At 38.8% G+C, this 12,128-nt stretch overlaps 1 protein-coding gene across 3 annotated transcripts in view; it reads right to left on the bottom strand.

Annotated features, from left to right (window-relative positions):
* Positions 1–608: 608 nt before the first annotated feature.
* rbm18 (RNA binding motif protein 18) overlaps positions 609–12,128 on the bottom strand; it is a 46,765-nt gene continuing 35,245 nt past the window's right edge. For all 3 annotated transcript variants that reach the window (XM_069889189.1, XM_069889180.1, XM_069889199.1), the window contains 3 exons: positions 10,978–11,064; positions 8,702–8,787; positions 609–3,027 (listed from right to left, as the gene is read on the bottom strand). In XM_069889189.1, coding sequence (XP_069745290.1) covers positions 2,853–3,027; positions 8,702–8,787; positions 10,978–11,064 — 348 coding nt within the window. In that variant the 3' untranslated portion in view covers positions 609–2,852. The remainder of the gene's footprint in view (positions 3,028–8,701; positions 8,788–10,977; positions 11,065–12,128) is intronic.

Here is a 12,128-nt window from a genome sequence, read left to right on the forward strand (position 1 = left end):
TATTCTAAAAGAATGATTTATCAATCCAGGTCATTACCATTGTTCTGTGGAGGTGATCAACTACTAAGGCTTTGAAATCAAAATCAAAAGGATAATTTGCAACTCAACTCTGAAAATAAGCATGCCTTTGCGGCTAATGCCTGCATTTAATACTTGCTAATTTTTTGGCAGACTGACCTTTTTATTCATGGCAGCTTAAAATCTGAATGAAATACACTGCTGTGCAATACAGGGAGATTTTCCGCTCCTGTTTTTGCTCACCTTGTTCATCAGCAATTCTAATTCTAATGGATCCTTTGATAGATAAAATACCTTGCAACATTTTGTTCAAGTCTAAAAACAGGATTAGACTGATGAAAAAGCTTTAACGTTTCAGGATGTATAGATTCGTGTTTAAATAACATTCACTTGTATTTCAGATTAATTCCTGGCTACATCACAAGTAGTGAAAATAAGTATACAATCTTTAAACAGCCTAAACTTGGGAGCTTCCAAATAAAGAGAAATCATCAACTTGACCCTGTTGGTGTTATACTGGTTTGACCAATCATTAATCTACATTTCAAAAGGCCTTTATTGGGTGAGGAGCTTTGACCCAGAGGATGTGATTTTCTTTTGTACAAATGCATTTTATTCTGAGAATGAAACTAAATATACATTTATCGATGTCAAAGAGGCAAGGCAGTAATACAACCGTTGGAAGCTAAATGGATAGATGGAGTTTGATCATCAACAAGTATACTTTGTTCAGGAGAATTTCTTTTTCACTGTATCTTGGTACCTGACAATAATAAATCTATAAAACCTAATTCAGAAAGAAATGTGGAAATTTAACTGCATTCTCTCTTTTTAAAAAAGTGGCAACCTGACTTATGAACAAGGATACTCTGACATCATAGTTTAATAACTACACAATTACAGCTGTAATTTGCTTCATAAAATAATTCCGACTGAATTGGAAAGAACTCTTGCTGCAATTGTTATGAATCAGATTTACACATTTGCTCAGGTATTTAAATACATTTTTAAAAGTTTCAAAAAGATTAAATGGGAAGTACAGAAAAAGGAAATTTGTTTTACTGGTCACAGTGGGGGAAAAAAAAAACAACCAAAACATTTTGTTTATTATCTGATTTTCACATTCTGGTGAAAGATATAAATAACAAATATTTCACAAGAAGTGACATTCATATTTTACAATTTTTATGATGAACTAAGTCCTAAAAAAAGGATTTACTCATAAAATATTCACAAAAAAATGTTTCCAATTGAAATCTTGATTTTTTTTTCCCAGGGATGAAACCATAACATATATACAAGTAGAAACCTAGAATTAGGCATGTACCCTTCTCCAGGTTTCACCACCAGTGACTGAAAATTATAGTTACTTTGGACCTGATTTGAGTTCCAAGTATTGGAAGGGGGGGGAAGGAAGCAATCTTGCCTCTCTGGGTGGTTTGTACTTTAAAAAGAAAGGATTAGTCAGTTCCTGAGACTGAATTAGTGGCTTGGCCAACATATGAAAGGCTGAGTCTTCAATAAGCTGTTCATCGAGCCCAAGACATCTGGCTGAGGCTACATTATAAAATCAGTACTTCAGCCCTGTAACATGAAACAAGTCAACTCTGAGGCTGTTTAGAGTGACAGTATCAATTTTTGTAAATATTTACAAATTTGTGTTCACACATTACAATATATGAGTGGTCTATGCTCATGTTACTGTATGCTAAATATTTTGTTACCAGCAGTTTAAACTGCTTTGCATCCTCTTTGCATGCAAGGAGGAAACCACATCAGATTAGTGGTGAGATTCATCTTTAACGTGCTGCAAGCAATGCAGTGTCCCACCATCCCTAATGAACAAGCTCCAGATATTAGTGAAGTTTTCATAGCAAGGGCACCAGCAGGGGACTTAACAAAATCATGGGCTCCAGAAGTAATAACTTTTAAAATATGTTCTCATCTTGATGAGTTTTTTTAAAAATATACCTGCCAATCTCAATGCAGGGGAAAAAAGGCTGACCCAGGATCAAGGAAACAAACCAATTCATTACCAATCACACAAGATCATGGACCCCGACTTTCCCAGAGAAACAGCCCACCTGATAATACAATGATAGAAGCTTTGCCATTTTTCACACCAACCTGGATTATCACTGACTTTGTGAAAAGCAAGTTATACATGAACTACATTGAAGTGGTGAAAGTCATCCCAGCACTCTGTGAATGGCGCAAGCCAAGAAGCATTTCCACATGCATATTATTTGCTGTATTGTGGAAAGAAACATACAACTCGAGCTCCATCTATTTCACTACACATCATTTTATGATTATTTCAAACAATCAAAATAAAAATTTTAAATTTACCATATTCTTTACTGCCAGATCAAGATCTGCCTTGTGATTCTAAATTCAAAACAATATAGAACAGTGAGGATACCTTCATATAATTCAAGGACATCTGTGTCAAACTTGCAACTTAAATAATAAGTGGCAAGATTCCAGATGCATCATAAATGATAAACTTCATAAAATCTCCACACCACAAACTGCCGGAGGCTGTTAAATGGTATCAGCAAAAATAATAGACACGGAGTTATAAAAAGCAAAAACAGACAAGGATCAGAGAACCAGCTCTCCAGAATGGAGACTTGATGTTAAATTGAATTCTTAATAAACACGCTGGAATAGTACCAACAATATGCTATAGAAACAAACAGATACATTTGTTTTCTTAGAAAAATAAATTATATATCAAGTCACTGTCCAGGAATTGGTATCTTTAATGGTGCCAGCAAAGCCTTTAAAAAGTCTGATGAGGAAGATTTGACAGATGACGCTGTCCATCTCAGTCACCGCTTGGATTTACGAGCAAATTTAGAATAGGGAGCAGTTCGTGATCGGTTACCCAACAGCTTTTCTGTTGGCTTATTATACGAGTAAGTTGGGGCTCCTTTATATTCCACATCTGGGTTTTCAGCCATCATTTTAAGCTTGGTTTCAATTGCTTTTATTTTTGCGCTAATGCTGCAAATGAAAGAGGAGGCTATTAGAACAAGATTAAAGCAATGCTTTGAAAGGTCGGTAGCAAAGTGACTTTCTAAATCAACAAGCAGTCTGTTAACCTAGTGGAGTATTATATTGACTGGCAGATTCAATAAAATGCACACGACTCATGTAAAAATTATCAAAATGAAAGCTTTTTAAAAATGTTTGAAGTTTTCATTCAATACAAAACAATAGAATTAACATTCTGTCAGGTAGTGATATATATTGGCAGAATATCTAGAATTTGCTTCAAGCATCTGTCCGGTAAGATCTTTTCGCAATTGTTTCACATCCTGAAATACAATGCATTAGAAATTATTATCAAACAACCAAACTTTAGCCAATAAATGTCACCCATGCTTTCTCTTGTGAAACACTCTTACATTGACCATTACTGCAGAAATAATTTTTTAAATATAATGTTTAAATTATATTGTGGTATGCACATTCAAACCACAAGAATATGCTTGCTGTATGCTCCCCACCTCATGGATCCCGGAATGCCGACTAACAAGGCAAGTACACGCATTTTGGCTCTTATGTGCCCTGTATCCCTGTTATAGCATGTCAAATACAACATAAACCACGCAAATTTTATATTTTTCTTATAAAAAAAACCCAGTCATACATGTGGTTGGATGCAAGTCAAGTTGGTCGTAAGTAGGAGAATCATGTCCTTCCTATAATTGGTGACTACAACTAACAAAAAAACAATAACAAAATAACACCATTATTCCCTCAGTGCTGATCAAGAAGCTCCAAATCCTGGGCCTCTGAACCTCCCTCTGCAAATGAATCCTTGACTTCCTCAGTGGAAGTCCACAGTAAATTCAAATTGGTAAAAACATCTCCTCCTTACTGACCATCCACACAGGTGCACCTCAAGGATGCGTACTTGCCCCACTGCTCTACTCACTCTACACCCATGACTGTGTGACCAGACACAACTCCAATGCTATCTACAAGTTTGCCAATGAGTCCATAGTTATCAGGAAAATTACAAATGGCAAGGAGGAAGAGTACAGGAGGGAGATAGATCAGCTTATTGAGTGGTTTAAACCAAAAACCTTGTGCTCCACATTAGCAAAACCAAGGAGATGGTTGTGGACTTCAGGAGGAAATCAGCGGAACACGACCCAGTCCTCATCGAGGGGTCAGTAGTGGAGAGGGACAAGAACTCCAAATTCCTGGCTGTCAACATCCCCATGGATCGGTCCTGGAGCTTCCATGCTGATGCAATCACAAAGAAAGCTACACATAAGCATGTATGATGTTGTGGCCATTACAGAGTTATGGCTCAAGGATCGATGTCATTGAGAGCTGAATGTCCAAGGATACACAGTGGACATTAAGGATAGGCAGGTAAGCAGACGGGGTGATGTGGTTCTGTTGGTAAGGAACAACATTAAATCACTAGAAAGAGGTGACATAGCATCATAAGATATAGAATCATTGTGGATTAAGAAATGGCAAGGGTAAAAAGACATTTTTGGCTGTTATATACAAAGAGTAGCCGCAATATAGAAAACAGATTGCAAAAGCAGATAGAAAAGGCATGCCAGAAGGGCAATGTTATGGTTGTTACGAGGGACTTTAACATGCAAGTAGATTGGGAAAACCAGTTGGGACTGGATCTAGAGAAATTTTGTAGAAAGCCTATGAGATAGTCTTTTAGAGCAGCTTGTGGATGAGCACACGAGAAGATTGAGTGTTGTGGAATCCACCCAATGTGATTAGAGAGTTTAAAGTAAATGAACATATGGGGCAGTGATCACAATACGACTATCACAATACGACTGAGTTCAATTTGAGATTTAACAAGGAGAAAGAAAAAAATTCAACGTGTTGGTATTTCAGTGGAGTACAAGGAATTACAGTGGCACAAGAGGGAAGCTGGCCAAAGTCGATTGGAAGGAGGCACTAGTCGAGAAGATGGCAGAGTAGAAATGGATGGAGTTTTTGCAAGAAATAGTGAAGGTGCAAGATAAACACATGCCAAAGAATAGGAAATCGTTGAATGGAAAAATATCACAACTGCGGCATACAAGGAAGCACAAATTAGTGGGAAGATAGAGGATTAGAAAGTTAATAAAAATTACAGAAGGTAATTTAAAAACTCACAAGGAGGAAAAGAAGTAGGCTGGCAAATAATATCAAAGAGCATACTAAAAGCTTCTTCAAATATATAAAGAATAAAAGAGGGGAGAGAATAGATATAGCACCACTAGAAAATGCTAGAAATTATGGAGACAAGGAGATGGCAGAGGAAATAAATGAGCATTTTGCAACATTCTTCACTGTAGAAGACACTAGCAGCGTGCCATATGTCGAAGGGTATCGGGAAAGGAAAGTGAGACCAGTTACTTTTTAAAAGGAGAAGATGCTCAGAAAGCTGAATGGTCTAAGGGTGGATAAGACTTCCAGACCAGATGGATTGGACCCTCGGGTCCTGAAAGAGGTAATGTTAGAGATTGTGGAGGCATTGGTAATGAACTTTCAGGAATCAATAGATTCTAGTATGGTCCTGGATGACTGGAAAAATAGCAAATGTCACCCCACTATTCAAGAAGGGAGGGAGGCAGCAGAAAGGAACAACAGCCCAGTACAGGCCCTTTAGCCCTCGATGTTGTGCTAACCCATATATTCCTTTAAAAAAAAGTACTAAACCCTCCCTACCCCATAACCCTCTATTTTTCTTTCATCCATGTGTCTAAGAGTCTCTTAAATAAAATTACAGGCCACTGTAATTAGCTAACTTAGCTCCCCACCATGACTACCAGCCCCCCCACATCTCCATCGGGCACACAAAACTCAAAACGGTCAACCAGTTTACCTATCTCGGCTGCACCATTTCATCAGATGCAAGGATCGACAATGAGATAGACAACAGACTCGCCAAGGCAAATAGCGCCTTTGGAAGACTACACAAAAGAGTCTGGAAAAACAACCAACTGAAAAACCTCACAAAGATAAGCGTATACAGAGCCGTTGTCATACCCACACTCCTGTTCGGCTCCGAATCAAGGGTCCTCTACCGGCACCACCTACGGCTCCTAGAACGCTTCCACCAGCGTTGTCTCCGCTCCATCCTCAACATCCATTGGAGCGCTCACACCCCTAACGTCGAGGTACTCGAGATGGCAGAGGTCGACAGCATCGAGTCCACGCTGCTGAAGATCCAGCTGCGCTGGATGGGTCACGTCTCCAGAATGGAGGACCATCGCCTTCCCAAGATCGTATTATATGGCGAGCTCTCCACTGGCCACCGTGACAGAGGTGCACCAAAGAAAAGGTACAAGGACTGCCTAAAGAAATCTCTTGGTGCCTGCCACATTGACCACCGCCAGTGGGCTGATAACGCCTCAAACCGTGCATCTTGGCGCCTCACAGTTTGGCGGGCAGCAGCCTCCTTTGAAGAAGACCGCAGAGCCCACCTCAATGACAATAGGCAAAGGAGGAAAAACCCAACACCCAACCCCAACCAACCAATTTTCCCTTGCAACCGCTGCAATCGTGTCTGCCTGTCCCGCATCGGACTGGCCAGCCACAAACGAGCCTGCAGCTGACGTGGACTTTTTACCCCCTCCATAAATCTTCGTCCGCGAAGTCAAGCCAAAGAAAAGTTAACACTAACTATAGCCTGAAATCAGTGGTTAGGAAGATGTTGGAATCAATTGTAAAGGATGAGGTTTCGGAGTACTCAGAGGGACATGACAGGATGGGCAAAAGCCTTAAGGGAAAATCTTGCTCGACAAACCGATTGGAATTCTTTGAGTAAGTGACAAGCAGGCTGGGTAAGAGAGATGCAGTGGATGTTGTGCAATTGAATTTTCAGAAGGCATTTGACTAAGTGTTGGAAATGAGGCTACTTAACAAGAGCCCATGGTATAATGGGAAACATACTAGTGTGGGTATAGATTGGCTAATTGGTAGGAAGCAGAGAGTCAGGATACAGGTATCATATTCTGATTGGCTGCCAGTTGCTACTGGTGTTCCACAGGGGTCGGTTTTGGGGCTGCTTCTTTTTATGTTGTATTTTAATGATTTGGATTATGGAATGAATGGATTTGAAGCCAAGTTTGAGGATGATATGAAGGTAGGTGGAGGAGCAGACAGTGTAGTGGAAATATGGAGGGTGCAGAAGGACTAAGACAGATTAGAGACAAATGAAATACACTGTCAGAAAGTGTACGGTCATGCATTTTGGTAGAAAAAAATAAATAGGAAGACTTTTTTTAAATGGGGTGAAAATTAGAAATACCTAGATGCAAATGGATCTGGGAGTCCTCAAGCAGGAGAGCCTGAAGGTAAACTTGAATATTGAGACTGCAGTGAAGAAGATGAATGCAATGCTGGCATTCATTTTGAGAGGAAGAGAATACAAGAGCAGGGATGTGATGTGGAGGCTTTAAAAGGTACAGATGGGACCTCACTTGGAGTATTGTGAGCAGTTCTGGACTCCTCATTTAAGAAAAGATATGCTGAAATTGGAGCGGGTTCAAAGGAGGTTCACTAGGATGATTCTGGGAAAGAAAGGGTTATCATACGAGGAGTGTTTGTCAACGGCCTGTATTCATTGGAATTTAGGAGAATGAGGGGTGATCTCATTGAAAAATTTCAAATGTTGAAAGGCATGGACAGAGTAGATGTAGAAAGGTTGTTTCCCATGGTGGGAGAGTCAAGAACAAGAGGGCAGAACTTCAGGGTTGAAGGCCATCTGCTTAGGACAGAAATGTGTAGGAATTTCTTTAGCCTGAAGGTGGTAAATCTGTGGAATTTGTTACCATAGGTGGTTTCAGAGGCCAGGTCATTAGGTGTATTTAAGACAGTGATTTATAGGTTCTTGATTAGCCAGCATATCACAGGTTATGGTAAAACAACCAGGCAATGGGGCTGTGGGAAAATGGAGCACATTATGATTAAATAGCAGGACAGATCCAATGGGCTGAATAGCCTATTTCTGCTCCTATTTCTTAAGGTCTCAATCACAGTTCATTTACTGATCTCCTAGTTAGTAAAGAAGATTCTTGTAGTGGAGGCTTGACTCATTCTGATTTGAAAGGAAAATGAGCAACTAGAAGTGATGTGTAACAAAAACAATTTAATTTTTGTTCTCATTTTAAATTACACCCTCGCAAATCAACTGACAGCTACAGTGGACATAAGCACCAGGGCTGAGAGGCAGAGCCCGCTTAGGCACAGATCAGCTCCAAGCCAAGGATCTAAATAACAAATGAACATAGAAAATGTATTTTCATAGCATTTTCTGCGTCTTTGGAACCTACCTGAACAATTGTGTATTTCTGAAGTGGTGTCACACATGATATGGGCCACAGCAGTAGCTGGTGAGCTCTGCAAGATCCTCAAACAGCAACGAGACACCTTGTCAGGCACTCTCCGTCAATGGCTTTTGCAGGGGTAAATATTCATGACAGAACTTTCAATGCCTTTAGTTAACTAGATAATTTTACCAACCTGGATCAAACTGAGACTCAGTTTAATATCTTTATCTAGGACCCTTCACCGAGGTGCTCAATGAGGCTTGAACAATCACCTTCCAGAATATCAAAACTCTAAAGTGAACACTAGAACTTTTCCCTCCTGCAGACTTCACCTCTTGTAACCAACTAGTTAACATAATATTTTCTGTTACCTTAAGGTGGATTGGACTGGTTCAGTGCTCGAAGATGGCTCCAGACTTATTGGAAGAATCTTATCATTTTTGTACTGATCGTATCTCTGCATTCAAAAAAAAATTTGAAGAAACAGATAATTATTCTATTGCTTTGCCAAATTTTTCTCCAACTCAGTGGACAAAATAGACCTGTTCTCCCATATTTCAATTTGGAACCAGCAAAGAACGGTTGTACTCCACAGTATTGAAACATATGGAAAGATCTTTGGCCAACTTGAGACTCTCAGAACCCAAGAAACATTGTTTTGTGTTTGTAGAGCTCGTTGAAAGAATCAAAGACTTGTTGATCCAAACCAAGGCTTTTATTAGCAAAAGACAGGAGCTCATCACAGGTGGCCGACCTGTGCGGAATGATCCGACCTGGCTAGGGACACAACCCTTTAAGGCCCAGACAGTAGGCGTGGCTTAGCTTAGCTCTCAGCCAATCGCTGTAAGCACAGTCTAGATACTGTAACTATATACACTATATACATTGGTGATAGATCTGTACAATCACAGTGTTCTTGTAGGAAAGACAAATAATGATGGATTGCAGTATTGGGGCCTCATACTGAACCTATACTGCCATGATTTTCAAAGTTTCTTGACAAAAACTGATCTGGAATGCCTGCACGCACTTAGCCACCTTCAGATGAATTTATGTAGGTGCATAGAATCTACAAGATAACTTTAATATTTTAAAGAATATGGATATATATGATTTACTGGGGGCTTTTTTGAAGTATGTTGCTCTTCAAATGTCAAATTGCTGTCCATTTCATCAGAACATTATTGCTTAATCTTGCCTCCCCTTCATTCCACCCCCCCCCACCCCCCTTCCATTTTGACATTCTTGTTGGAAAGTCAAAAGAACACCGGCTAGCTTTGTGATGCTTTCGGTATGGAGTTACACAAATTCTGTACGTTTCTCGATGGACGTACAATCTGGAGTCATGTATAAATTTTCAATTCTTTCATTATTTTGAATAATAAATAACCTTGCACAGCATAAAGACATTATTTTTACTAGAGGCAAAAGTAGAAGTGATAATCTGTCACTGTATACTGGTATGAGTTGTGCATACAGTTTCTGTGTCGATTCAGCACCAGGGAATCTCTCATGGCACACAATTGAAACATTTACCATTAAAAAATTCAATAAGACAACACTGTGTCTAATTAAAATCATCTCATGAAGATGTTTATTGGAAAGAAATGATTTGCTGGATACCCAATATGGAAGCTGTGATTTTCAATTAATTGTTAGTTTTCCGCTGTCAGTGAAAGTTAGGTCCTTGCTCCTAGCCATGGGCCTCCTACAGCAGCATCCTCACAAGTGTTTTATTTGGCTGTGGTTCAAGCTTATTTCCAGGTGGAACTTTTGAAATGTGCTGCAGCTGTTTGCAGTTCCTCAGCCATACAGTCTGCCTGAAAATAGCCAGGTTCCCCAAAACACATCCCAGGTAAAGGTCAAAATTAAGAGTGCAATACAACATTCCTTATTATTTACAACAGCACTCAAACACAGAAATTAGCATTGTTTGATAAATTAATCAGCCTAAATGACCACCTCAATCAACAATATTCAACGTGACAAAAACAATCTTTGGTTGGAGTACATTGAAAGAGCTGCAGACTTGCTTTCTCCATTTCAACTCAAAGTTAACCTTTTAAGAACCAAACTCATTTAGATCTCCCCCTTTCATCATTACTCCTCCCCACTCAAACATTTTCCTTACCATCTACATTTCACTGTGACACTTGCCTGTGTTGTTATCAGAAGACATTTAATTTGAAAATTGATTGTGATAGGTGTTCCAAGTGAACATACCCAAACACAATCTGCACATTAGTCAATATGATGCTCTGGCATAGCCTATAATGCTATGAAGGCCTTTAGCAATCCAGCACTGCACCACCATTCCATATCAAGGCCCACCTTTACTCTCCATAAGTTATATAGAGAACAAAAATCTATCAAAGTTAACTTCTGACTGAGCAGCATGTTTGTGCAAGGAACACCAACATTGGGACATCCCTCATATAACTACAAAAATTATCTGAGTTGGTTAAAGATACAAGTTGCTGTGTTTAACTGCTAACTATGCAGGGCTTCTGTTCATTCAGCAAGGCAAGGGTTAATATCACAATTGGATGTTATAAAATTATGCCCCAGTTTAAAAAAAAATGACAGGTTTCTAAATCTCAAGTTTGAAAGGATTTTAAACTGAAAAAACTTTGGTATCAGAGTTCACCTTTATTTGTGCATGTGCCCAACGCACTACCAGTTTCTTAGCGAGAGCAAGTTTTCCATTTAAGCACTGAATAGCTCGCTCAGCTTCCTGGAGAGATTTAAAAAGATTGCTGTTAAGTGTTTGAATAGGCAACATTTAGTTTCTTATAAATCATCAATTCAAAGTACAGTCATTTGGAGCAATGGTAAACAATGGTCTTGCATCAGACGGAGGAGGGATTAAAAACCCTATTCAGAATTGAAATCATAATCCATGCTGGTACCTTGGGTCATCATTGAGGGAAATGCTGAATTATCAGCTTCTTCTGCACTCTCAGGTGGATGGAAAAGACCTCTGCAGTTTCTGAACAGTTCTCCAATACCATGACCAATACTCAACTCTGATCAACCTCGAGGTGCCTTGCCATATCTGGACTCTGGTCCACACAAGATGCCTAATGCTCATTCCATATTACTCGTGCTTGCCTCCACAAGTCACAAATGAAATTTTAGGAATGAAAACACTGGCTAATGTTCAAAATGCATTAAAACTTTAGAATTTGAATTAAGCTCCAGTAAATATGCAGAATTTTAAAATCAGTCCCTTATGAGAAGGCATGTCAAATTCTACATGGGAAACATTTTGCAGAGGTGATTTTAGAACAAAAATGCAATAAGAGATAACTAGTTTATTATCATATACACATGGTGTAGATGTACCAAAATTATTACTTGCTGCAGGCAAAATGGTATGCAAGATGATACCAAAACAATACATTAAATTACTCCAATGTGTAAAGAAATAATAAATATAAATATGTAAATAAGTTTTCAGTTAGCAATAGGAAAAATAATATTGTGGTTCTCCAAGCTGAAAATTTACTAAATTTGAAACTGTTAACGTTCAGATAGCCATATAATTGTAATATCAGAAATTATTCCATGACAATTTTAATGATTATGACTTTGTAAAAAATATTCAACTGGAGATCAAACAATACAAACTAGAATAAACATTTAATATTATGCAAGGACAATTATTTAAGCAAACATCCTGTGCCTCTCCAATCATTTTCCATAAGTGGATGGATGGAATTGATCTGCAAACTTCCATTAACACTATTAACCCAATTTGGACAGAAGAAATTTAATAGACAATCACCTGCAGTGTAC

The sequence above is a fragment of the Narcine bancroftii genome, chromosome 1 (assembly GCF_036971445.1).
Source record: "Narcine bancroftii isolate sNarBan1 chromosome 1, sNarBan1.hap1, whole genome shotgun sequence".
Classification (NCBI taxonomy): Eukaryota; Metazoa; Chordata; class Chondrichthyes; order Torpediniformes; family Narcinidae; genus Narcine; species Narcine bancroftii.